Source organism: Argentina silus, assembly GCF_951799395.1.
Source record: "Argentina silus genome assembly, chromosome: 19".
NCBI classification, from domain to species: Eukaryota; Metazoa; Chordata; class Actinopteri; order Argentiniformes; family Argentinidae; genus Argentina; species Argentina silus.
This window is the reverse complement of record NC_139673.1, coordinates 3,778,306-3,806,009: the sequence shown is the minus strand read 5'-3', so window position 1 is coordinate 3,806,009 and position 27,704 is coordinate 3,778,306. Positions and strand designations below refer to the sequence as shown.

Sequence of the window (27,704 nt, the reverse complement as noted above, 5' to 3'; positions counted from 1 at the left end):
CGTGACTAATTATTTTCTTTACAAAATAGAACACCTGAGATAAGAAAACCAATATTGTTTATTGACCTACGATAATAACTTTTACACATCTTTTAGATAAAAAAGAAAAAAAAACTTTTAGAAAAATAATGGTACCATCAATTGAATGTGAATACACACACAGTGAATATTTGATCTTTTTTGAGTTCTCAAAAGGAGGAAACTAGTATAAAAAGCATCTCCTCTGTCCACGTCTGATGACATCATACCCTATGTACCCTGCGCTCTGGTACTGGTGACTAGTAGGTGTCGCACAAGTCACTTTGATGGTTCACAGTTCGCAATAACCAAGCCAGAAATGCAGTAATTATTGAGATTATTGAGTCTTCTTGTTTTCAAAATATTGTTCTCTTTCGATGTTGTTGAGCGTAAAAATCCCTGAACAGAGCTTTTCACAAAGGCACTGCTGTCATGCATAGCATTGTTAAAATCAACACAGTTCATTTCATACATTAATTGGTGGGAGAGATCAACAACGTGTTGTTGATTGGACTAAACCTTAGAAGCTCAATAAAAACTGCCTATTTCTGGCAAGGCTAGTGGAAGTAGGACTGCAGGGTACCGCGGCGGCGGACGTCAGTCGTCCAGCAGTGGAAGCCGCCACCCAGGGAGTTGGCATGACGGATATTCACTTTGATGGGTTTGATGCCTGGAGAAGGGGACATGACGCGTCAAACACCAATAGAACTGGGTTGAGGACAACTGCCATTGTTACGGGGTGCGTTTTTGAGATGGGTAAGATTGATAAGTTAGATAACCTGTTTCAGGTCATACATAGAGACTAAACTTGATAGATTAAGCTTTAACAAAACACAGTGGAGTGATTCTGAGAGGGAGGGAGTGTTGGGGCATTTTCAACAATCATTACACTAGAGTGCGCCGAGTGGCAGTAAGCAGTGATTCATGAACTCACCAAGACGCTCAAACATTTTGTGAATGGTGGATTCATTGGCGTCAACCATAACCCGTTTCTCATCCAGCATTAAGACATTCATAGACAGCCACTTGGAGGACATCCACAGAGGGTGATCTGAGAGGGCAACATATACACTATGTCACTTATACTAATCACGCTAATGACAGACACGTATAGTGTTAGATCAAATGCATGAAATGTTTGTAATGGAGCCTGACTTGATGTGAATGTTATTCTAGTATTAATTCACTTCAATATCCTGATTGAATAACTCGTCTTTTTGGAAACATACCATCAGGAATCAGGGGAGTTGGAGGCTTCACTATTGTCCAACCGGCTTTCTCAAACATCTCGATCTAGGAGAAACCAGAGAGAGCTCGGGTGAGACAAATTATTGTGCAACTGTAACATGCGGTTACAGAATTATTCCACAAGGGGGCAGTGCATGACAGCGTACAGCAAAGAAAATTGGCAAAGTGAGTTCAATTGAAAGAGGGAAGGTGAGGTGAAAGATTGTGATGTATTTGATACAGCGACACGTTCTGCATCTGAAATAAATGTGACCCTAAACCACTAGAGCATCGTATACGGTGGTATAGTTCTGTCCGTCTCACCTGACGGCAGGGGCGGTCAGGGTTGGACAGCACCAGACCCGGCCCGATAATGTTAAAGGTGGCATCGATGTGCATGGGGTTGGGGTCCTTGAACGAGATGATGTGGACTTTGTAGTCGGGGGCAAGGTGGCGACGCATCCACTCGATCCCCATGTAGTTTGTAACCTGAAAATGGAGACATAACATTGACATCAACAATGAACCCTTCACCACACGATCTGACGCTATGCTCTGCTGGACAGCAGCAGCGGAGGCTCCCAGGCCTTTAAGTAATTGTGGTAATTACGTGCAACAAATGACTGTGTTGATACAACTGGACCTTGAGTCATTAGGAAGGACGAGGGGCCTCACCGGAGCACAAAGAGAGCAGTGAACCACTACCCCAAAGACCAGTTCTTTGTTCCCGCGTGGGGCTTGCTTCTGTGCCATCAGCGGTTGATATAATTGTTGCTTTCTCCACTGAGTGTAGCTAGCCGTCTCAGCTGACCGTTTCAGAGCTCATGTGAACAGCATGGTCTTAGTCTTTAATAATGGGGGAGTTTTCCCCTGTGTCTCACACACAGATATAGACTGTTACCTTACCGGCTAGTCTGTAGCTGTGTTATCTGATACTAGAATATTGTGTTATGGGGAAACTGGGAAGTACCTGACTCCTCTGGACGAACAGGTCCCTGCCAGCCCTGATGAAGTCAGCAGCGTCGAAGCAGGGTTCGTGCTCCGTGGTCACAAACTTCCCCTGGGCAGCCAGCTTATGTCTGTCCTCCACGGTGCGGATGGGGTAGTCCTTCAAGATAAGAGGTCAAAGAGACAGGTGACGCTAAGGGCGGGTTTCCCAGACCATGAGTAAGCCTAGTTCTCGACTAAAACATTTTTTTACAGTAGAGAATGTCCATTGATAGTGTTATCTTCAAGGCAAGAGGTTGTACTTCATGACCCCATTACTGCCCCGGAGGGCTTAAAATAGTCCAGAGCTATTAGGTAATCATGTACAAATGATGTACTTGCCAAGTATGAATTGGATATCGGTCATAAAATCACTGTACTCATAATGTACCTAAGACGTCTGGCGGAATAAGAACCCACCTCAAGTGCACACATACGTGCATTAAAAATGCAAAGTGGGACACTGACAACAAAGTGAACATCAAGTCTTGCAGTAGGAAACACTTATTCCTAATTCGGTTGGTTTGCAATGCACTTTTCTGCAGAATGAGAGCTCACCTGATCGTACAGGTTATCACTCATGGTGGGTTTGGGAGCAGTGGTCCATTTGGCGCCTTTTCTGAAGTACTCCTTGATCAGAGGCCTGTAGGCTCGGTATTCAAAGAAGCGAGACCTCCAGGCCATGGGAGCCTCGATAATCTCATTGCCCACCACCATGAGGATGTCCCTGGGCATGGCTGCATACATGCCTGGGGGGGGGGATCCAGAGGAACACACACACACACACAGCGGGCCGTTGGTGCATTTCTACAGCAGATTCTCATTGTTAGAAATGATGACAAACAATATGTTCATGGTTCATTTTAATTCAACCAGTTTAGTCACTGGAGAACCAATCACCAATACATCAGTGGACTTCCTCCCTCTGCCTACCTGTTGATTTGAAGTCTGGAGTATTGTATTCAAAGGACCAGTCCATGGGCTCGGGCCTCTGAACAGTAACTCCCTCCAGACGCAGAATATTGCACATTTCCTCAATCTCAGCAACAGCTTTCTTCAAGTGGTCCTTAGGAAAGGTTTGGCCCCCATACTCCTGGTAGAAGGGCCAGTGCTTCTCATAGGTGTTGGCCTGCCAAAAGATTTTTACACTGTCAGAATAAGCCCATCATCGATATGTAACACTGGGTACGTTGGTTAATTTTATTTATTTATCCCTCATTCAACTAAGCAGATCACTTAGAGATAGAAATGTATCTTGCAAGGTTATCATGCTTTAATTCCATATGCAAATATATCATAATACATGCATTAATTTCAGTATTTTGAAAATACATATTTTGTTTTCATTATTTTGTAATTGTAGACTTCAGATTTGGCTTACCTTGACCTCCACAGTGAAGGGAGGCACGCGGGCGTCCTCGGCGCGTCCGACGATCACCTCCTCGAGCGGGTCCCATTCATTGTAGGCGCAGACGGGGCATTCCTGCGGCGCCTGCTCAGTAACAACGTCCTCCTCCACGGCGCAGCGCGGCTGTGCCGCTGCAACGGCAGCTGAACTCGAGGTGCTCTGGAACGCGCCCTGCACCCACCCAGTCACAGCGCGGCCAAGCTGCGGGGAACAACGTTTTTACCCACGCATCACAGTGACCTACAGAGCACAACATACTGTTCCGGTGTAAAGTATACAGTCAGTTTTTTTAATGGTATTGACGTAGAAATTAGGCTACCCTACACAGTAAAAAACATACAATACATTCTGATTTAATTCATTGAAAGTCATTGATTTGAGTCATTGAAACAGTTAGGCCTTAACTTAATTATTAAACAAATTACACTACTAATGCATTACAGCATTATATTGTACCATAGCTACCCCTCAGCCTTATAGTGGGCAGTCTGGCCATTGGTAACACATCATATCGGATAAATACATATGCCTCGAAGTCCAGCCTGAAAGCCTAGCAATTCGTTAAGTTAATTCAACGTGCGCTAGAAAGAGTCGCTATCTCGGGTCGAAGACAGACAGTAATTTCAAGGTTTCTGCAGCCGCTGCCTCAGCTCTCCTTGTCAGCTGCCCCAAACAGCTGTCCACTGTCACTCAAGGAGGCAAACTTAAGCTGGTTGACACATTCCAAAATTTTTTTTTACTCATTTCCAAAATATGCAAATAAATACATTGCAATATACTTTAATAGTTTTCCATGTGTAGACTTTTTGTAGGTCTACTTGGAGAAGCATTTAGACCAACTCCAATAGCATTTTGAGGAAAAAAATGTTTTATGGCATTCATAATTCTGCTCTCTTTTGTCTCGTCCGGGTGAACTCGATGGAAAAATGAAAACATGTTCTGTAGGCTATAAGAAAAATAAATGAAAGAAAAATAAATGTGTCCAGCAGCTCATTTTTGCAACTGACTGATAGTGAACAGCTGCTCCTCGCAGCTGCACTCCCTGAGCTCACCCTCTGATTTATTTTGCAGTACATGTGTGAATGAAAACAAAACAGCAAACTAAATACCAACCATTGCTCCGATCAGATGAGCAGCCTCGGCCCCTCTACTACCTCCTCTCAGACATCTTACTCGCAGCATTGTCCGATCTGATAATTAGGGATATGTGGGAAATTCTAGCGGCAGCTTCGTGGTAGCACAAGATCCACCTGTCACTTCTGAGAATGAATGAAGAAGCCTCCTCAGCACGACCAAGGCTTTATAGGCGTACGTGCGCCTCAAGGCATTGGTAGCTATTACAAGTTGTGGGGCAACGTGACTTGAGGGAAAAAAAGCACCCTGAAACAGTACCCCCGACGCAGCACATTCTTATCAGCTGGACAGTCAATCTCACGAAAAGGAATGAAGTGACGCAAGCAGCCGGTGTCCTTATGGTCGATTTTCATATCTGAACTGGTGCAATCGAGGCTTCCTGATCTCATTAAATGTCAAAGTGTAGTAGCTAATAACTAACACTTTTTTTACATTAGGACTTGACATTACATTTATAACAGGTAAGTAGGCTGTGAAATGTAAATGTAAATGTTGTTTTTTACGCCCCGCCTTGTGTATTACATATGTGTCAGTTTAAAAGGCCAATACACAAGTCTAATTAACAGTAAGACAGAAATACTTAGTTTTTGTTGCAGCACCGCATATAGCCTACTATTTTTGGGTCTGGACAGCGGAGCATAGGAATCTAACATATTTATGGTAGAAATTATTATGCAATGAATTTAAGTGGATACTTTTACCTCTACTCAAAGACTCTCTTTAGAGTAACAATACTTTCACTGAGGTAATATCGTAGGCTATATATGGTACTCTTGGTATGGTATTCTTTCCACCACAGGACACTGAAATTAACTCATGTATACAAGGTACAGTTAAGTTAATTTAAAGGTGTAACCTCACGTGAACACTGTGAGAAATTGACAGATTGAGGTTGCAGCAAGTAGGTTAGTAGCTGTCACCATGGAGCTGATAGTGAGTGCAGGGGACGTGAACTAATCGGAGAGATAACGCAAGCTGTCTTGTATAGGCTATCACCACACATTTCACTGGACTGTGCTCGTGGCGTTTCACAACCCAACAACCTCTGTGACCGCTGGCGTTGGCCTGCCAAGCTGCAACGGTTACAGAACGTAAAAAGTGTTGAACATGTTCAAGCATCCCATGGATCCCCCGGACAGACACCCTGTAAAACTGCCACAGTTGGTGCTGAGAGGACCATGTACAGTAGTAGTTTGTTTATAACGATATTAAATTAACACACGCTGGATTGTTCACTGTCTGTCTTCTTTTGGTCCCACTGATCCGTTCATCTGCAGGGCTTTTATTTATTTAAATATATTTTAGGGCATTTCTGTTTAATTGGGATAGAGACAGTAGAGATTGACAGGAGGAGTGGGTGAGAGGGAGGAGGGATGACATGCAGGACATGTCGATGGCCGGAATCGAACCAGGGACCTTGCATGCGCATATGGCATGCGCCTTAATGTGCTACGCCACTGAGCACCCCGTCTGCAGGGCTGTTGAGTGTGAGCTCAGAGCCTGAGCACAGCATATACGTAGACAGGTACTGACATATAGACATGCACACTGATATGCCCACACAATATACCCACAGAGAGAGTGACAGACACTGATAAAGAGACCCATTAAAACAGAGAAACGCTGACATAGACAAATAAAGAGATAAAGAGACAAACTGAATAGGTTCCATAAAACAGTGATGAAAGCCAAGGGATTGGCCCTGTTTAATTTCAAGGAATCCGGTCATACGTGGTTTTTGTAATGTCGTTATTTGAGGTTAATGTTTTGCACACCTCCACTCACATGCCATCTTCTGGCATGTTCTGTAGAGTTCAATCGCTCAAACTCCTGATCAGCTCTCCTGCCAGAGAACCGCCTCTAAAGCCGTGTGATGAGTGTTTGGAGGGTGGCAAGGACAGCATTCTCAAATATTTGCGAGGTGTGAACAGATGATGGCACTTTTGTGACATTAGGACTTTACATTATAGTGTAACAGGCAAGTAGGCTGTCACAGGGAAATGTTAATGTTATCCTTAGCAACATGTTGTGCATTACATTTGTGTCCGTTTTAAATGGAAATATACGAGGCCACATAACAGTGAGACGGAAATACTTATTTTTTTCTTGCAGCTCAAAACAAGGATGTTGTCAGCTCTAATAAAGTGCAAGATTTGGGCATTTAGCCATGATAAAACCAGATTTATTTGGTCGTTCCCGAACGAGACGGATCTACGTGTGTCACGTAGCGGTGAAAATGAAAGAGTAGCTTACACTTATGACACTTGGTCCTCCAAAGCAGTTTCATGATGATTAATTACGGTTATTGATGATACCATAAATATTGACTTTATCTTACCCAACCTTTGTAGTTACTGATAATAATTACTGATTCAGTGGTTGTCAATCATATTTTACCCATGTTCATCACATCTTTGTAAATATTATAACAGTGATTTTTATATTTCCATGCACTTTAGATCGGCTGTATGAATATAATTATGTATTCAAAATATGCAAATGTTTCATGTATTCTTCTGTAAGATGTTGCTGATGCTTGCAGATGACATATTATTGATTGCATCTATAATCGTAGGTCATTCAACTAATAATAATAATTGTGATTATTGTTGGTGTTAAATTGACAATTTAAACTAAAAATGCATGAAAACACTTGGAATGCTATGGTGACATGTAAGTAACCCATCATCAATTAAGTTTAGCCTTAGATATTTCTTAAAACCACAAGTAATAGAGGGAGGACACTATCTGACAAGGGAACGCATATTGACATATCGCATATCGACACCGGCTCACTGAAAAGACTCGGTATGCCTTTACTGTTCCCTCCTGCTTCTCCACTCTGAAAAACGCGGCCTTCTGCACTATTTTAAAGTTAGTGCCCCGCCCTTACTGCGATTTTGAGGCATTCCACGGTCCTGACCAACGCTTGTGCAATTTGATCCTTGTCGCGTATTGATCTGATGGTTTGGCCTATCTTTCGTTGCTAAAACCTCGGATTCAATCAAAAGCCTTGGAGCTGAACGTGGGCAACATGTACCTCATTTCAATACTCTTGGCTAGTCTGGCCATCATTCCGTTTGTCCTTAGAACTTTTTTCCCTTATTTTTGGAAAGATGTCCTCTACCTTGCAGACTTGGTTCGGATTTTGGTGACGTTCGTTTCGCGGCGGAGAAGGAAACCGTTGTTTCTAGTGTTGGACCGGTTTTTGGAACAGGCTGCTGCACACCCCGATAGGTCGTTTATTGTGTTTGAAAGTAAAACGTATTCGTATCGGGACACCGACAAAAGGAGCAACAAAATTGCCAATGCTTTACAAACTCACTCCCAGCTGAGAGCTGGGGACACCGTTGCACTGTTTATGGGGAACGAACCTGGGTTCATATTTACCTGGCTCGCCTTGGCCAAGCTCGGATGCCCTGTGGCACTTTTGAATCACAATATCAGATCTAAATCTTTGCTTCACTGCTTTAGTTGTTGCGGCGCGAAGGTGTTGATAGCAGCCGCAGGTATGTAACCTTCTCTGCAGTGTGTGCGCTTCCAAGATCAACCACTAGGGCGACATTGGGCGGTTTTAGTGAAAGGGGAAAAATGCATGGAGCTCACCCAATCTGATTTTACTCTTTGTTATTTTTCCTTACAATAGACTAAATGAGCAGACGTTGGACATCAGTGAAGCCATACAGCAGGCCTATGCAATAATGTTATAATGTCATTTTTGACCACATGCCTTCATATATAAGAGGTGGAAGAGTAGCTTTACTACTACGCTATAGCAACGTAGTAAAGATAGAGCTTTCTTATAAGATTGAGCTTAGAACTATCTATCATAACCCCAACGTCTATGGATATATTTAAAAATGTTGTATGTTTTTGTGATTTTGGAGTTTGTAAACAAACAATGTATAGCCTCAATATTAAAGAAGTAGAATCTCGTGGAATGTCACCCCTTATGGTTTTTGGGGTAGTTATTTCCCCTTGCCCCAACCATCAGTTTCCCAGACAATGGGCTCAGGCTGCCAAAAACACCCTTGTTTTTACACGTTGAATCAGGCTGTCAGAAGAACACCAATCATGTTTTTCTTCCACTATTGATTTGATGCTATTCAACCAAAACGGATATGTGCATTGAAGGCCAAAGTAACATCCCCCCACTAAGTTTCCACAACACAGCATTTATGCATGCAGCTGTTCCCAGCTGTGATTGAATGGCGTCCCTGTGTGTTTCTCAGAGCTGAGGGAGGTGGTGGAGGATGTGCTGCCCTCACTGAAGGAGCAGAGTGTGAGGGTCTACTTGATGGATAAAGACTGTGACACCCCAGGAGTGGAGAGTTTCTCTGATAAGGTGGAGGAGGCCTCAGACTCACCCCTGTCGTTGTCCCTCCGCTCCCACGTCACCTTCAAAAGCCCTGCTGTCTACATCTACACCTCAGGGACTACAGGTAGGGAGGGAGGGAGGGAGGGGCGGGGGAGAGGGGGAGGTGGGACCACGGGTAGGGAGGGAGGGGTGGGGGAGAGGGGGAGGTGGGACCACAGGGGGGGGGCACAGGTAGATAGGGAGAGAGGACTACAGATGTGGGAGACGGAAGGAGGTGAGGCCACCTGTGTGTGTGTGTGGGGGGGGGGGGGAGTGGAGAGAGGGACGCAGAGTTTTGGGGCAGAAAACAGTGAGCAGACATTCTCTTTTTCTTCATAGTTACTTACAGTTTGTCCAGCTAATGGCCAATAGCATGAATACATGTAATGTTTGACAGCAGTAGACAGTAAGAGGACATTTACTTTGCTAGTAAGTAAATGTCGTAGTTTAGATAGATAGTAGATAGTAGTCTCTATCGATGAGCATCACTCTGCTTGACATGGATGTGTACTACTGTGCGTATCTGACTCCTCTGTGTGTTGTTGTAGGTCTCCCCAAAGCTGCCTTGGTGAACCAGACTCGTCTCCTGGCAGCTCTGGCCGTGCTGTCGTCTAACGGGGTCACTGACGGTGATGTCATCTACCTTAACCTGCCCCTCTACCACACCGCCGGCTTCATCATCGGCTTCATCGGCTCCATTGAGACAGGTGAGATGTCATAGGTGAGGCTTCACATTGTTGATTGAGACAGGTAACTCCTCATAGGTGAGACAGGTAACTCATAGGTGAGACAGGTAACTCATAGATAAGACAGGTAACTCCTCAAACGTGAGACAGGTAACCGATAGGTGAGACAGGTAACTCCTCATAGGTGAGACAGGTAACTCCTCATAGGTGAGACAGGTAACTCCCCAAAGGTGAGACAGGTAACTCCCCAAAGGTGAAAGCCAGCTGTCACACATCTCATCTGCTCTGATGATCCCCCTGGTGGGATGGTACCTGTGACATCATAGGCTCCATCTAGACGTGGTAGGCGAGTAGATTGATCAAAATAGCACCCTGTTCTAAGTGCCTCAGATTATGATTATGTACTTAAAGCCATAACTAGGTCCTGTGTGAGAGGGTATTACTGAGGGCCTGCTGGCTGAGTCCGTGTCTTACTCACCCCACACAGCAGCTATGCCCCCGCAACCTTGAAGTTTGCTTCTCATCCACCGCCTCCCCCAGGAAAACCAAATGAAAGAGACCTTTGTGAATGTAAACCAGTAAGCTCAACAGAGGCAAGCCACCAATACTGGTCCTCCACTGCTTTGTAAAGGCATTCTCCAAGTGGACTAAAGTTCACAACATTGTTTGTAAGCAAAAGAAGAAGGCCACGGACATCTTTGTTACATATTAATAGGGGATATTCAACAGAGCAGTGAGAACAAAAACAATCAGTAAGGGATTTTAAAGGCATATCTCAGACAACAACAAATACAAAACAGGCTCTGGGTCATGACATGTGCCTCATTGGTCTAAGAACAGTGTTTCCTATGCCTGTGCCTGAGCTTGTACATACATGTATGCCAGTGGAGGCTGATGGAGGTAGAAATCGGAGGACGGCTCATTGTAATGCATGGGACAGGTTGAGGAATGGTATCAAACACCTTTCCTCATTCCATTCCATGCATTACAATAAGCCCGTCCTCCGATTTCTGCCTCCCCTTATGTCTGCCCACCTGTACGGGTTGTCTGTGATGATAGCTTTTAAGAACTTGCCTAAAAGGTGTATCTACTATACAGGTAAACCATTCTGTTATGCGAAACCATTTCCACAGGTAGATAGGGAGAGAGGACTACAGGTATGGGGGACGGAAGGAGGTGAGGCCACCTGTGTGTGTGTGTGTGGGGGGGGGGGGGGGTGGAGAGAGGGACGCAGAGTTTTGGGGCAGAAAACAGTGAGCAGACATTCTCTTTTTCTTCATAGTTACTTACAGTTTGTCCAGCAAACGGTATTCAAACGGTGTTTTTCATGTCTCCTCCGTGAAAGGCTCAACTATCCTACTAAGACGGAAGTTCTCTGCCTCTCAGTTCTGGGACGAATGCAGGAAATACAACGTGACGGTAGTCCAGTACATAGGAGAGGTGTTACGCTACCTCTGCAACACACCCAAGGTAACTATCCCCACATAAAGGCATGTTTCAAGTTTCAAGTTTCAAGTTTATTGTTACGTCTCGTGCACGAGTGCAGGGAGTAAAATTCGTAGGCTCGGTTCCATGACAATGCAGCATACAAAAATACAAGTAATACAAATGATACAAATATGCAGTAGTGCAATGGAATAAGGACCAGACAATAAGTGGCATAGTACAGATAAGTGTGACAGTTGGACAGTGACGATGTGCTGAGTAACCTGTTTTAACGTCTAAGAGCTAGTAAATACAGTAGATTGAAACTTGATATCAACCGGTGTCAACCGGTGTCAACCGGTGTCAACCGGTGTCAACTTGTTCACAGGCCTTGTTCTTCCACATTGCCATAGTATGTAAGCACCATACTAACAAACCAAACTGCAACATTTTACAATATCGTTCTAATCCAGGGTCACTATGAGAGAATAGCATATGTTATTACCATGTAACTAGTATGTAACTACAGACAAGTAGTGGGCTTCATCGTTTGTAGTAGAATACAAAAGGTGAGAACTAAATTGGGGGGGGGGGGAAATCATCCGGGGAGGGTCTTCTACAGAGACACTCTCCTGACAAATCATGAGTTTTGGGCAGGTGGGGTTCAGAATGACAGGGAAGAATCAGAGGAATAACGATAGCTGAATTTCCCGCGCGTGCACATCCTTCCCATTCCGTCTATAGGACGCGGAAGCCAATCGTTGAGCAGCCGGTTAGCCGGGAGCAGGTGTCATTTGTGGGAGGCAACACGTCTGATTTAGGAGGCTAGTCATTTAGCAGATGATTAGCCGAAGCAACTTTTAGTTAACACATAGATATTCAGTGTGTGGCCCATGTGGGAATCAAACCCACAACTCTTGTGTTTCAAGCATCGTGCTCCAACCGACTGTGCCATTCTGGTCCTAGACCAGTGTTGGCTTGATTGCCTAAGTCAAGTGATCTTCTTCTTCGTGACAAGACAGCTGCGCTGGAGCCACATGGAGTGGACAGCCTTTAATGTGCAGCCATTCAGACGGATCCACTCCCTCTTCCAAATATGTCAATTCAGACAGCTGGCACACTGAAATAGATACAATCATTAAGGTTTAGGATCTCAGGTTTGGGCCATCAATATCACAACCTGGAATGTTTTGAATTAAGTTGATTGAGTTCAAATCATATTGTATTTCAGTATCAGTGTTTTGATTTTGTGTGTGTGTTTTTTTTTTGTCTTCATAGAATCGCATAAAAGAACCCTTTTCCAAAATTGATTACCCCCATATTTCTGGGTTATCTGGGGCGTGGTTTGGAGCAATGTAAATATTCTGTCTTGGCCATTGAAACAGTATCTGCCTGCGTCACACGGAGTCATGTCTCAGGCTGCCATGTGATTCGCCGTCAGGCAGAGATGGTGGATCTGACTGGTCCGGATCTGGTCTCCTCTTGAAATAGCTAGTGGCCTTTACTTCCAAAGACCACGAGGTTCCTAGAAACTGTATCTCTCATATGATGGAATGTACTAGAGTCCCTGAGGTCGATCGACATTTCAGACAAAGTTATGTCCATCCCCCTTCTGCTCATAACTGCTTTTTACTCAACAGCAAAATCATTGTTGTACTCAGGTTATTGTATAAAAGGTATTAATACATTTCTGATTATAAAAAACACTGTCATTCTGAAAATGATTTATGACTCTACTCGGGCATGTTTAAGTCACATGATTTCCATTTCAGTTCAGCATACATATGGCCAGGAATTCAAACAACTTTGACACTTCAAGTTATTTATTCCAACACTCAGATCTCATACAGTATGGATTTATGTTTAATATTATATATATTAAATATTCTTGATAACTAGTTCACATATTCACATTTTCAAGCTTTAAAGCTTTAAAGAAAGAATTTTACAGGTCATACAGTAGTCAACATGATTTTTGTTATTAATCATGATTCTTGTTATTCAATGATTTTTTAATTAATCTCAGACTCTGCAGTGGTCAATAAGATAAATTGTGTTTTCATCATGTCCATCCAGAGAGACAATGACAAGGAGCACAAAGTGAGACTGGCCATTGGGAATGGTGTGAGAGCAGAGATATGGAAGGATTTCCTCAACCGGTTTGGGAACATTGAGGTCCGAGAGTTTTATGCTTCTACAGAGGGAAATGTGGGCTTTGTCAACTACACAGGGAAAATCGGAGCCATTGGACGAGTCAACTTTCTACATCGGGTAAGTACTGAATACAATATAAATACAGGTAAAGTATCAAATATCCACATTGGTTTCAACCAGTATAGTTCCTGTAATGATTAATGTATTAGTGTTTCTACGACTGTGTATATGGGGTCTTCCATCAGAACTTTGCCATTGTAATCTCTGGGCTCCAGTGTGCTAAAAAGTGCCAAAGGATTTGCAAAGTCGGCCATCTTAACCGTAATATTTCTAACACGTCAGGAGTTTCGAATTCTGCAACTGGTGTTTGCATGATACTGTATGCAGTGCACTTGCAGACTGTTTACTAAAACTCTGGTTGAATAATTTTAACTGTTTTCTTTGACAAGGTACATTAAAAAATCATGCTGTAGTAGAGTATTCTGAGTTGATTTTTTTGCTCTGCTCAGCACTATTTTCTCAAGCAAATTGAGGGCCTGTGTCTCTTGTCCTGTAGAAACTGTTCCCATACGCCCTGGTTAGATACGACACAGAGAGAGAGGAACCAATCAGAGACTCTAGAGGCTTGTGTGTGGAAGCGCCCAAAGGTGAGATCCTCCATCATTCAAAAACATCTTTATGAATACAAACGGATTGCACTATTCTTACCCTATAGTATTACTGTGGTATTAGTATTAGTATAGTATTAGTATAGTATTACTGTGTATAAACTGTACATACTGCATCCTCACTTGTACACACTGCTCTTATACTACATACTACTGCTCTTCTGTACACATCTGTCTATACTGTTCATAATGCACATATCCTTATTTTTTTAATGCTACTGTTAATACACTGCACATCTGTACATACTGTACATATCTGTTTATACTGTTCATACTGCATTCCATATTTATTCTGTTTATTTACTTTGCTTTAATGTTACTGTTAATACATATATACTGCTTATACTGCACTGCCTATACAGCTCATATGCTGCTTATACTGTTCATACTGCATTCTATTTATTCTGCTTATAATGTTACTGCTAACACATATACTGCTACACTGCACTACTTACACTTATACTGCACTACTTATACTGCTCATCTACTGCACTACCTGTATATATTGTTCACACTGCACTTTTCTGCTTTTTTGCACTTCTGGTTAGACGCTAACTGCATGTCGTTGTCTCTGTACTTGTACTCTGCACAATGACAATAAAGTTTAATCTAATCTAATCTAATAAGTACACAATATACAGCACATGGATCTCTGTTTGGACTTTTGTTTTTAAGGAGAGACGGGACTGTTGGTATCGAAGATCACAGATATCGCTCCTTTTGTTGGATATGCACAAAATGAAAAGCAGACAGAGAAGAAGAGGCTGCGTGACGTCTTCCAGAAAGGAGATCTGTACTTCAACAGCGGAGACCTCATGAAGATTGACAAGGACAACTTCATCTACTTCCAAGACCGCGTAGGGGACACATTCAGGTACATTGTTCCAAATGTTTTCTCCCAAGTTCCACAAGGAAATTGTGTTCTGTTGTTATATATCCTGTGAACGGTTGAGAGTTTTTTCTAACCTTTTTGTTTTTAGTTTTCTGTCACTCCCATCATTCATCTGTGCACAAAACATTCAGTAAAGACAAAAACCGCCCAACCGCCCTGATTCGTTGGTCTGTGAACTTCAACCACAGTTGTGTGACTCTGAAGCTCTGTCACATCTCACAGATGGAAAGGAGAGAATGTAGCCACGACAGAAGTAGCTGACATCCTCACCATGGTTCACTTTGTTGAAGAGGCCAACGTCTACGGAGTCCAAGTACCAGGTGATGTACGACTTCATCAGTGGAGGCTGGTGGAGGTAGAAGTCGGTGGATGGGCACATTGTAATGCCTGGAACATGATGAGGAATGTGGACACACAACAATGTTGTTTACCATTTTAATGACTGGAACATAATGACGAATGAGGACACACAACAATGTTGTTTACCATTTTAATGACTGGAACATGATGACGAATGAGGACACACAACAATGTTTGATCTTTGATACTATTCCTCATTCCATTCCATGCACTAAAATGAGCCTGTTTTCTGATTTCTACCTCCACCAGCCTCCCCTGGATTTCATGAATAATAATAATAATAATAATAATAATAATACATGCCATTTAGCTGACGGTTTTTTCATTACATCATTACATTTTATCTTACATTGCAGTGAGTGCGTACATTTCAGTATATATATAGGCTTACAGAGTTTGTTTACAGAAGTTAACATCTGTTTGTGGATAAATCTGAAAGCCTCATATGAATAGAAAACATTGGCACCATTTCAATTCTATAATAAGTAATCAGAGGGTACCAATATTTTCTATTCACTTTACTGACATTTCCAGATTTAATATAGTGCATACAGCAGAATTCACACAAAAGATGGCAAGGAATATGGCATGGAATATGGCTGACATGTACAACATATTTGATTTTGGGTGAATTGTGCCTTTAAGATGTATTTTCTGTTCTGGCCTGGTTCTCCTGTGGTCTGCTGGGCTTTGTTGGAAAGTCAGAATTTTGCGTTTTTGTCTCCCAAGGCCACGAGGGGAGGATAGGCATGGCTGCCCTCACTGTGAAAGAAGACACTCAGTTTGACGGCTACAAGACATTCCGTCACGTCGCCAGCTACCTACCAGCTTACGCAAGGCCACGTTTCATAAGGATTCAGGTAACTAACCCTAACCCTAACTACCTGTGAGATTCTACTGTTGAACAGTCTGGACCACGAATGTCAGGGAGAGAAGTCTTGATCTTTATTGTAGTATGACAGAAAACAGTACAGTCAACATATACATGTTCTTACTAGCTCTACGGCTAGGCTTCTCTGATTATCACTCTCAAAAGTGGCCTTTTTATACAGGAACATACAGAACCACCCCCCTGGTATTCTAGTTAGGGGAGAGGGAATAGGAGACAACCCCAGCTGTATCAGAATCAGAATCAAAATCAAAATCAAAATCAGAATCAGAATCAGAATTCTTTTATTTGGCCAGTATATTTGCACATACAGGAAATTGCCTTGGTGAGGTTGGCGCATGGGACATAAATAATAAATTACTAGTTGTGACTGACCCCCCACCCCCCCCCCCCCCCCCCCCCTGTGATCTGCAAACAATTCCAAGTCACGGTTCTATAAAGTCAGGAGGAAGCAGTAATGCAGTCCCTCGCTCAATACTAATATTAGGACCCTCTAACACAGTACACCATTTATTCCACCGAGCAGTAGTGACCTCTGCAGCTCTGTTCATTGTAAGCAGCATGTGTACAGCATGGGAACTTTTGATGATGAGCCATTGGTCCAAAACCAGTGGTAAAACCATGAGAATAGCTGAATAGGTAGCTTGCATTGCCCTGAAACATGGCCTCCAGCCGAGGGCCCCCTGATCTAGTGTCTGTGAATACGGTAATAACCAACAGGCCTATTTCTATCACCATGTTCTTGGGTTAAGACTGCCATTATATACCCTTCTCTTTCAGCCACATACAATGTGTACAGCTGAGTTGTGTCAGGAATGCCTAATGCAGGCACAATAGACAGTTTCTGATTTAACTTGTTAAAAGCTTATCTTTGTTCATTAGTGAGTATGACAGGTGTTTTTGACTCAGGGTCTCCCTTTTGTGTGTCTATTGTGTACAATTGAGTAATTGCTTGTGTGTGTGTGTGTGTGTGCCTTCCCAGAATGCAGTGGAGGTGACAGGGACCTTCAAGCAGATGAAGATGAGGTTGGTAGAGGAAGGCTTCGACCCCGCCTGCGTCCGGGATCCTCTGTTCATTCTGGACGACAGAGAGAAGAGCTACACCCCAATGAGCCCCCAGCTGTACAGCTCCATAGTGTCAGGGAGCTTCAAGCTGTGAAGAGGAGGAGGAGGAGGAGGAGGAGGAGGAGGAGGAGGAGGGCTAGTGCAGGGGTCAGGGGTCAGGGGTCAGCCACTGTCTGTCTGCTGGGTCTCACCTGTCTCTGTGGCACCTCATTGGTCCATGCATGTCACTGGTTGGACATGGAGAGAACCAACCTCTTTTCACAGCTCCAAATAAGTCGTTGAAAAAAAATAGGAAAACTATCAGACATTGTGGCTCCTAGGGACTGTTGTTGCCATTCAATGAGTTAAATCAACTTTTAGTTGGACTGATCTGGTATGAATAAGGACCTATTCAAGTGCATTAATCAATTTGTTTTTGAGACACATACAGTAGTGTGTCGGTTGTCCATCCAGCTCAGGGATACTAGATTTTAGATGGTTTACTTTTCATGGTAATCATTCTGATGAACATTGTTTCATTTGTTTTGGTAGGAAAAACAGACAATCATATAAAAAATGTTTTAAATGTGTACTGTAATGTGTTAAGTGCAACCAATATAGGCAACTGTTGAAAGCAAGTTTGTAGGTCAAACTCAGTGACTTTTAAAAGAAATACCTTTTAAAATGTAGTAGTTTAATTGCTGTCTTCACATGTCTAGCGTTAGGGGCTGGCTACAGAGGTGTAATTTCAAAACACATTTTTTTAGTTACTAGTTACTTTTAAAATATTTGCTGAAAATAGTTATAGTATAGTTTTTTTTTTTTAAAGAAACAGCAGGTCGAGAATTCATTCATCCACACATAAGACACGGATGGCTTTTCATTACAATTTGTACTTTTAGAAATGACTGAATATTATGTCCGGTAGAGCATAGACGAGTATAATGTAAGAAGCTGTTTTAAGGGCTGAAGGAAAATATTGACCAGAGACATTATAGAAAGGGATCAAATAAATAAAGATTCATATTTATGTGTAATTGTGCATGAAAGTAACCTCAATAAAATACTTTGTCACATTGCTCTGTCACATTGTATGGGAGTAGGAGGTCATGTAAACAAGCCAACAAGTCCAACTTTCAAAGACACATTACATTTTACATTTATGGCATTTAGCAGACGCCTTTATCCAAAGCGACTTGCAACAAATACATTTGTCTAAGGGAGTGAATCATCTATCCATCAGTCATAAGAAAATAAGTAATCTATGCAAGGACCACCTTTTTTTAAGACACGACTTGCAGCGGAGGTTTGGACTTTGTGACAGAATAGATTTGTGCCTCAACGGAAACGTAAGCTTGTCCACAATGCAAACTTTATTCAACATATTGTCTGGGGCTGTTATACTGCTCATCTTTCTGTATATTCAGTTCCCTTACTTTGTGCATGATTGCCGGTACATTCTCAAACTTACTGGCATCAAGTCTCAGAGAGTGGAGTTCCTAAAGAAAACACCTTTATACACTCTTCTGGATCGGTTCCTGGATCATGTGAGGACACAGCCTGACAAACCGTTCATCGTATTTGAGAACGAAGTGTATACTTACGTGCTTCGTCTGGTTATCACTGGGACTGTCTGAACTGGGATGTGCTGCAGCAATGCTAAAGTACGGGATCAGGTCCAGATCTCTGCTCCACTGCTTCTCATGCAGCGGGGCCAAAATCCTCATCGCTGCTGCAGGTAAATAGAACCGAACAGGGCATACGTTCAATTCTAAATTCTAATTCTAATTCATTCTAAATTCTAATTCAGTTCATTTAGAAGATTGAATTATTGGATTGAATTATTGGAGATTAATTGAATTATTGGAGATTCCAATAAGATTGGAATTACCCGACACACCACACACACACTGCTATTCTTGATTTCATGTTTTTTTCAATGGTTGCAATTTTCCATCTTTAAATTGTTGTTTTAATGATTATGGTTGAATATGTACATTTTTGATAAATGTCAACAGTTAGTAGTCTGGACCCCATGGACTTGCCTTACAGCCTAGTTTGATACAGCTCAGGGCAGAGGTCACCACGGCCGGCATCCATGCATGCTACTTTTACACCTCAGGCACAACCGGTAACGTAGCTCCTTGAAGCATCACCCAAACACCACACAATATGCTACATGGCTGTACTATTCTAGTAAAATAGATCATGGTCTGCACACTCAAATACTCAAATATAACACACTGTAACTTTGTTGTACTGAGAAGGCAATGTTTTGACCCAAATAGATGTCCGTCAGGACTACAACTACTGTATTGGGCAACTACACCCATACAGAGAGACATGGTGGTCTATTTCATCTGTGTGACTGGCTGCATATGATAATGTTGTAGCAACCTCGGAACGCACAGCACCGCCAATCTTCACATTGATACCTGAAGCAGAAGCACACAGTGAAACGGGAACGTTAACTCCTACATAACGTTACTGTGTCTTCTGTGTCCCAAGGTCTCCCCAAGGCATCTCACTCCATCTTGTGCTCTAGAGAATCTGTCCCTACGCGCTCGTCCAGTATAACACAGAGGAAGAAGAGCCGGTGAGAGACTCTAACGGACTGTGTGTGGAAGTTCCTACAGGTGAGTCTTAACGACACCTCGTTATGACAAAATGTTCCACTTAAGAGTGACCAGGTGACACCGTTAACGACCTCCATTAAAACAGCGTTTTGTGTTCAAGGTGAAACTGGGCTGTTTGTGTCAAAGGTCACTGATGGCAATCCCTTTAGGGGGCTACGAGGGGAACCCAGAGCAGACAGAGAAGAAGAGGCTGAGAGACGTCTTCCAGGAAGGAGACGTGTACCTCAATAGTGGAGACCTGCTGCGGATCGACAAGGATGGTTTCATCTACTTCCAGGATCGTATAGGGGACACGTTCAGGTGCTTGATAACTCACTTGTACTAAGGCAATGACATGGACATCCATCAGGCACTAACCACCACCTCAGTATTTATAATACCATCATTTTGATGTCTTGGAGACTGTTGAAAACAAGTGGCACTATGCACCATTTGGTACCATGTAGAACCAGGATGAAGCCACTGTTACCAAATAAAAACAGCTGAAGCATAGAAGATAGTGTAGAAAATATCTATTGTCGTGCAGAATTTAACCATAAGTGTTTAACTGTTGTAGGTCATGAGTGGAGGATTGGGATGGCAGCTGTAATATTGAAGGAGGGAGAACAATTTGACTGCACTGAGGCATTCATCCATACTGCCAATTACCTGCCCACATATGCCCGGCCATGTTTTGTAAGGATTCAGGTAATACTTAAACTCACCCCATTAAAGGGCTAGTTCACCATTTTACAATGTATAGTCAGATGGTTTCTTACTTTAAAAGTAGTCTATGGGCCAGGAGAAACAGTTATCCATGGTTCAGAGTTGTTTAAATAGCCACGGCTAATAAAATAACATGGTACATGGTGATTGGGGAACAAACAGAAAAAAGTTTAACATTTTGGGCCAACTCAAAGTCAGAGAGTTCATTTGAGGTGATTTGGCCACAACATTTTGAACTTTATTTGTGTTCCTCAATCACTCCCATTGTTTTTTGTTAGCAGTGGTAGCTGCAGGTAGCTGAAGTTAGTGGTGGCTATTTAACCAACTCTGAGCCATGGATTACAGTTTCTCCTGGCCCCATAGACTACTTTCAAGGTAAGGAACCATCTGACTATAAAGTTGTAAAAAACTATCCCTTTAAGCATCTTAAGAGTTGAATTAGTTGACTATTGATGATGTATCATGTAACAAGACACACTGTTCATGTTCATGTTTCCTACTGTGTCCTGCTTTAAATTTCAGAATTCTCTGGAAGTCACTGGGACGTTCAAGCAGATCAAAGTAAAGTTCGTGAAGGAAGGTTTCGATCCTGACAAATTCCAAGACCCTCTGTTCATTCTCGATGAGAGAGAAAAGAGCTACACACAGATGACACAAGACATCTACAGCTCCATCATCTCTGGGAGTGTTCAATTGTAAACGGTTGGGGCATGAAAAATGTCTGAGTCTTTATGTTTAAATACACATTTGTATACATATGTGTTGCCCACTGAGATACATGTGCTATGCCATTTTATGATCACACTTCGACATTGTAAAGTAGTTCACATAGTTTACAAATAGTTCACATAGTTTACAAACACAAAAAAAATGTTACAATGAATGATCTCACTCACTGAAATACTTGCTTTAGTCATCAGAAAAGGTGGATGACCACTGCTGTATATGGGTTAGAAGTATTTGTGTGCAACACTGTCTGATCGTCCTTGTGGCCGTAAGGATCATTTCAGGGTTGCGTTCCGATTCTCTACCCTTCATCCATATTAAGTATACACTCATTCTACACGCTTCCTCCCCCATGCATTTACAGTAAGAGCATTGGATTAATGGCAGGATGGCTGGAGAGAAAGAGCCGCATATTCCTTACACCAACTCCAAATGTACTTGTAAGTCGCTTTGAATAAAGGCGTCTGCAAAATGTCAAAAATGTAAATTTCATTCCTTGTAAATCCACGAGGGGGAGTGAGTGCACAGCAAAAATGATGGTTGAGAGTTGGACCGCAGCCTAGGACGCCGTGAATCTTTCACTTCAGTCACATGCTTTGTCCAATAGGAAAGAGCTCTTTAGGACTGATGCCACTGTCGGTTGACTGACACAGGCAACAGGAGAGGACATGATATTGACCAATGAAAGTATGATAGTGACAATGGCCAAAAAATGTCACAAACATGGAGCAAAAGCAATAACAATGCACAGAGGTCATTCTTTTAGTTCAGGCTGTCATGAAACTTCCTGATCAAAACTTCCAAAGATTGGCTGTTGGGATTCTGACGCGCACTTTGAGCGAAGGTCGCGGAGCGTAGTTCTTCTCAATAGAGTACTGTAATCTATTATTTTCTTTAAAAGCACGATCTAAAACATTTGAAGGCCCGAAGATTGTATAGATCTTTTAAAATATGTACTTATATACATTACTATCAGGATTGGCTGTTTTGCCACTTTTTCTTTACTTTAGAAATCCTTACTTTTTGCAGGACTTGCGATACGCAATCACTTGTCTCGTTCTCGCGGTTCGGCTAGGCAAATTCAAACATAGTAAACCTTTCTACAGTATTTTGGACTCATTTCTCGACAAAGTAAAGAAACATCCGAACAAACCGTTCATCGTCTTCGAAAAGAGTTCCTACACTTACAAGGATGCCGACAAAGAGAGCAACAAAGTGGCCTGGGCGCTGTGGGAGCATGTCAAATTGAACGAGGGAGACACAGTCGCGATCTTCATGGGTAATGAGCCATTATACGTGTGGACCTGGCTGGGTCTGTCCAAGTTGGGATGTACCGCTGCTCTCCTGAACTACAACATAAGGTCCAAATCCTTGATGCACTGTTTCTCCTGCTGCGAGGCCAAAGTGCTCATAGCTGCACCTGGTGAGTTGGGAAGCATTTAATGTTTTTTTTTCTTCTTTTTTAAAATATTTGCATTTTTCCATGTCTAAATTGTTGTTTTAATGATTATGGTTGAATATGTACATTTTTGATAAATGTCAACAGTTAGTAGTGTAGACCCCATGGACTTGCCTTACAGCCTAGTTTGAGGCTGTTGGCTACTACTTCTCTCTCTCTTCCCCCCCCCCCCCCCCCCCCGCCTCCCCCCCCCCCCCCCCGCCTCCCATACCCTCTCCCCAGAGCTGCGGGGTGCAGTGGAGGAGGTGCTACCCTCCTTGCAGGAGCAGGGTGTGCGTGTGTTTCTCCTCAGTGAGGAGTGTGACACTGAGGGCATAGAGAGTCTCTCCAACAGGATCCAGCAGGCGTCCGACCGGCCCCTGCCACCTCAGCTCAGGGCAAAGGTCACCTTAAAGAGCCCTGCACTCTACATCTACACCTCAGGAACCACCGGTGGGACTCAGTAACACTTCTGACCCCTTCTGAAAAGAAGTGTATATGAAAAACAGGGTTTCACCATAAAATGCATTCTGTGCTAGCTTGGATATTTTACATTCACATTGTCTTTTCCAGCACTGTTTCAGTGGGTGCGTAACCAGTGGTGGGTGTGTAACCAGTGCTTTACCCAGTACAGCTCCGCTCAGTTCGATTCTGTCATGTAAATTAGGGTTATGTGTCTGGCCAAAACTAGTGCACTTAATGGAGAATAGGGTGTCATTTGAGATCTACATCGGCCCTAATTCTTTGTTTTCTGACCTTGTGTCCCCAGGTCTCCCCAAGGCTGCTCTGGTTAACCATGAGAGGGTGTGGATGGCCTCATTTGTTCAGTCCATTGCGGGCGTCCGCTCGGACGATGTGATTTACATATACCTGCCCCTCTACCACACCGCTGGCTTCCTTATGGGACTGACTGGATCCATAGACAAAGGTACAAGAGAGGACAGGACATGGGACTCACCACCTGTCTCAAATCATACACTAGGATTAGGGGTACTACTTTCTTCCAGAGCCCTATGTGGAGCCCTAACTCTGGTCAAAACAAGTGCACTATACGGGACATAGAGTGACATTTCAGATTGATTCCAAACACAACTAAAGGTTCAATTAGATATATAACTGGAATGAATAGAATGGACATTCCCATTCAACAAACATATTGGTCACAAGTCATCGCTTTATTCTGATGTTGAGTTAGGTTCAATCAAGGTTGTTCAGGGTGCTATAATCATAGATCATTGTTTGAGAGGGTTTAATAAAGGTGGTTTGACTTTGATTTATTACGTTTGTTTTTCAAATCGAAGTCCTGGAGTTCAAAGCTGTTAATTATTACCTAGAATGTACTCTCAACCTTAAATACAGGTTACTAGACTAACATAACCTGTGATGGTCAAAGAGACACATGGCCGTTCGGATTGACGTGTACGATTTTCAATTTACTGTTGTTGTTTTTTACAGAGTGAGAATCTGACCTCTGACCTCTGTTTTTGCCCTTTTTCTTCTGGTTTTAGGTATCACAGTTGTTTTGAGGCGCAAGTTCTCTGCTTCCCAGTTCTGGGATGACTGTAGGAAGAACAATGTGACAGTGATACAGTATATTGGTGAAATAATGCGTTACCTCTGCAACACACCGAAGGTAACTCATAAAATGGATATAACTACTTCATATAGTCGTTATCTGCCGTTTCAGTCTTTTATGTTTAATAGATAGCATTGCAGATTATGAAACCCCATTGTTGACAGTCCTCTTCTCCCTTCTCTCTCTCCCCCCTCTCTCTCTCTCTCCCCTTTCTCCCCTCCTCTCCCCCCCTCTCTCTCTCCCCTCCTCTCCCCCCTCTCTCTCTCTCCCCCCCCCCTCTCTCTCTCCCCCTCTCTCTCTCTCCCCTCCTCTCCCCCCCTCTCTCTCTCTCCCCTCCTCTCCCCCCCTCTCTCTCTCTCTCCCCCCCTCTCTCTCTCTCCCCCCTCTCTCTCCCCTCCTCTCCCCCCCCTCTCTCTCTCTCTTTCTCTCTCCCCCCCCTCTCTCTCTCTCCCCTCCTCTCCCCCCCCCTCTCTCTCTCTCTCCCCCCCCTCTCTCTCTCTCCCCTCCTCTCCCCCCCCCCCCTCTCTCTCCCCCCCCTCCCCCCCCCCCCCTCTCTCTCATCTCCTCAGAAAGACACCGACAGGGAGCACAAAGTAAGGCTAGCGCTGGGCAACGGGATAAGAGGCGACACGTGGACAGAGTTTCTGCAGCGTTTCGGAGACATTTGCGTTTGTGAATGCTACGGGGCCACAGAGGGCAACGTCGGTTTCATCAACTACACAGGGAAAGTCGGAGCCATCGGCCGAGAGCATTTCCTTCACAAGGTGAGAGACAGAACATTACTTTATCTGTTACTGAGATTCTATCAACTGGAAGGTGTAAACATAACTAAACCTTCTGACAGCATGGTTTAATGGTTATTATAGATTATACATTGCACTGCATACGTCCTATGTGAGTAGAGTACAGTAGGCTATGTTTTATTTTGCAGAGAGGCTGTCCATACGCCTTGATAAAGTATGACACAGAGAAAGAGGAACCCTTCAGGGACTCCAGAGGATTCTGCGTGGAAGTCCCTAAAGGTGAAACGTCCACACACACACACACACACACACACACACACACACACACACACACACACACACACACACACACACACACACACACACACAGCCTCTACATTACCTCTCTAGTATCTCTCGTCCAGTTGTCCTGATTTCTTGTTTTTTTACGCGCAGGAGAAACTGGCCTGTTTGTTGGCAAGATAGGGGAACGCACACCTTTCATCGGCTACGCTAAGAACAGGCAGCAGACGGAGAAGAAGAAGCTGAGGGACGTGCTTGTGAAAGGAGACGTGTTCTTCAACAGCGGTGACCTCCTCAAGGTCGACCACGAGGGCTTCGTCTACTTCCAGGACCGGATCGGAGACACCTTCAGGTCAGTGGATTAAATTACATTGGTTTACTTGCCACTCCAGTGTAATAAATAGTGTAATTAATAATAATCCAGTGTAATAATCAGTGTAATTACACTGCAATAGAACAGTAAGTACTTGCATCGTCTACTCTATATGCATTCACATTCGTTGTGTCTCTTTTAGATTTAGTTTTTTCAAAAGTACAGTAGTTATCTGTTTGTACAGAACATTTGAGGAAGACCCTCCTGTTTGCGGGTCTGTGACCACTGAGACCGTTTACTTGATGCTTTAATCCATAGCGACTTACAGTACAGTGGGTGCATAGACTTTTAGCATATATGGACCGGGTGAGAATCCGCCCCACGACCTTGGCATTTCTAGGGCCGTGCTCCACCGAGTGAGCCACGTACTAGGTACAATGTAGTCTATCAGTAACATCCGTATGCGGCCGCCGTGTCCTGCCGTACTTGTCGTCACGTGTAGGTGGAAAGGAGAGAACGTGGCGACCACTGAAGTCTCTGATCATTTGAGTACGGTGGAGTGCATCGAGGAGGCCAATGTTTACGGTGTGAGGGTGCCAGGTAAGAAACCAAATTCTATCCTTTTCGAAAAACACTGCCTATATCAACAATGTTTAATACGTTTTTTATTCTGTATGTTGTGGCATGCATTTTGGCAGTTTAATGTGTGGTAATTTGTTGTTGTTGTTGTTGTTGTTGTTGACGTTGTTGTTGTTGTTGACGTTGACTTTGGGTAAACAGGACACGAGGGGAGGACAGGAATGGCGGCGGTCAAACTGAAGGACGACACGGAGTTTGACAGCAGCGTCACATTCCAGCACGTCAAAACCTACCTCCCCAGCTACGCCCGGCCCCGCTTCATCCGCATACAGGTAGACCTACAGGAATTTCCAAACTACAGTAACAATTATGTTAAAGGGAGTGTTCACCCAAAAATCTTAATTTCTTACTCTTTTGACCTACCTTATGTTGTCTGTTGACCAGTAGCGACACCATCTGCAAAGCGTTTGTTCATCGCTTAGGCTAACATGGATTCTCAACCTAGCTCAACAGCATTGTCTGCCATTACACAGCTAACTCGTTATCGCCCGAACAGCCGCTAGTGGTGGCTGTTTCATACCTGTCTTTTGACGTACCCAGGCAGGTGTGAAACAGTGACCAAATTCTGCTTCTTTTTGGGTGAACTGTCCTTTTAACTTTATCTATAAAGCAGTTTTCGTACATTTCACTCAATTCTTGAGACGCAACATGTTTTGAACTCCAAATCCCAGAATTCCCTCGAATTGACTGGGACATACAAGCAGATGAAGGTAAAGCTGGCTGAGGAGGGGTACAACCCAGCTGCCATCCAAGATCGCTTATTTTACCTGGACGACAGTAAAGGCTACATTCCCATGACACAGGAGATATACGACTCCATCTCTGACGGAAAGATAAGGTTATAAAAGTCTAACAATAACTAATTTACATGTGGTTTGATGTTTCAATTTGTTTTTAAAGAAATATAAAATTGTTCTGTTGATTAAGATTTTTATTGTGATACTGAATACTAAAAACAATTCAATTGTGATGTTTATAGTATGAGTGAAATATACAAATTTATTGAAAATTGATTATTGGGTATTTTACTCAAGAATATAATGAATATATTTTTGGTCCAATAGAGAATGTTGTAAATAAATATCTAGATAACATAACTTTGTAATAAATACCAATACCAAGGCACTCTGCCTGAGCCGTGGGTGTCTTTTTTAAATGTAGATGTTACAATCAAAGTTGCCCACAGAGATCCAGGCCCAAGGGGCTTCACATCATAATGCAAAACCCTGTCCCTGATGTTCCAGTGGCTGGTGGGTAGAGTATAGGACAGTGTCCTTCAAACCTGATCCTGGAAACCCACAATGGTGTGCAGGCTTTTGCTCCAGCCCAGCTCTAACACATCAAACCAAATCACAACTTGATGATTAGTTGAATCAGGCGTGTTATTGCTGGGCTAG

General features: G+C 43.2%; 3 protein-coding genes across 3 annotated transcripts; 2 read left to right on the top strand and 1 right to left on the bottom strand.

The window, feature by feature from the left end:
* Nucleotides 1-510: 510 nt before the first annotated feature.
* Nucleotides 511-4,822, bottom strand: gatm (glycine amidinotransferase (L-arginine:glycine amidinotransferase); the record flags this gene model as incomplete). The annotated part of the gene is made up of 9 exons (XM_083691550.1): nt 511-688; nt 953-1,069; nt 1,248-1,311; nt 1,570-1,734; nt 2,216-2,353; nt 2,791-2,981; nt 3,166-3,361; nt 3,614-3,841; nt 4,754-4,822. The coding sequence occupies 9 exons, from the start codon at nt 4,820-4,822 to the stop codon at nt 576-578; spliced, it is 1,281 nt and encodes a 426-aa protein (XP_083547676.1). The 3' UTR covers nt 511-575.
* A 2,986-nt stretch (nt 4,823-7,808) lies between these two features.
* LOC310820054 (long-chain fatty acid transport protein 2) lies at nt 7,809-17,364 on the top strand (the record flags this gene model as incomplete). Its single annotated transcript, XM_083691549.1, has 10 exons — nt 7,809-8,283; nt 9,007-9,216; nt 9,680-9,838; nt 11,163-11,287; nt 13,319-13,513; nt 13,953-14,043; nt 14,740-14,938; nt 15,179-15,276; nt 16,046-16,176; nt 17,188-17,364. The coding sequence occupies 10 exons, from the start codon at nt 7,809-7,811 to the stop codon at nt 17,362-17,364; spliced, it is 1,860 nt and encodes a 619-aa protein (XP_083547675.1).
* Nucleotides 17,365-22,266: 4,902 nt separating this feature from the next.
* Nucleotides 22,267-27,176, top strand: LOC310820059 (long-chain fatty acid transport protein 2-like). The gene is made up of 10 exons (XM_083691554.1): nt 22,267-22,739; nt 22,998-23,207; nt 23,524-23,682; nt 24,263-24,387; nt 24,900-25,094; nt 25,262-25,352; nt 25,509-25,707; nt 26,171-26,268; nt 26,449-26,579; nt 26,979-27,176. Exons 1-10 carry the CDS (start codon nt 22,268-22,270, stop codon nt 27,150-27,152), a joined length of 1,854 nt encoding a protein of 617 aa, XP_083547680.1. The 5' UTR covers nt 22,267; the 3' UTR covers nt 27,153-27,176.
* The last annotated feature ends 528 nt before the right edge of the window (nt 27,177-27,704 follow it).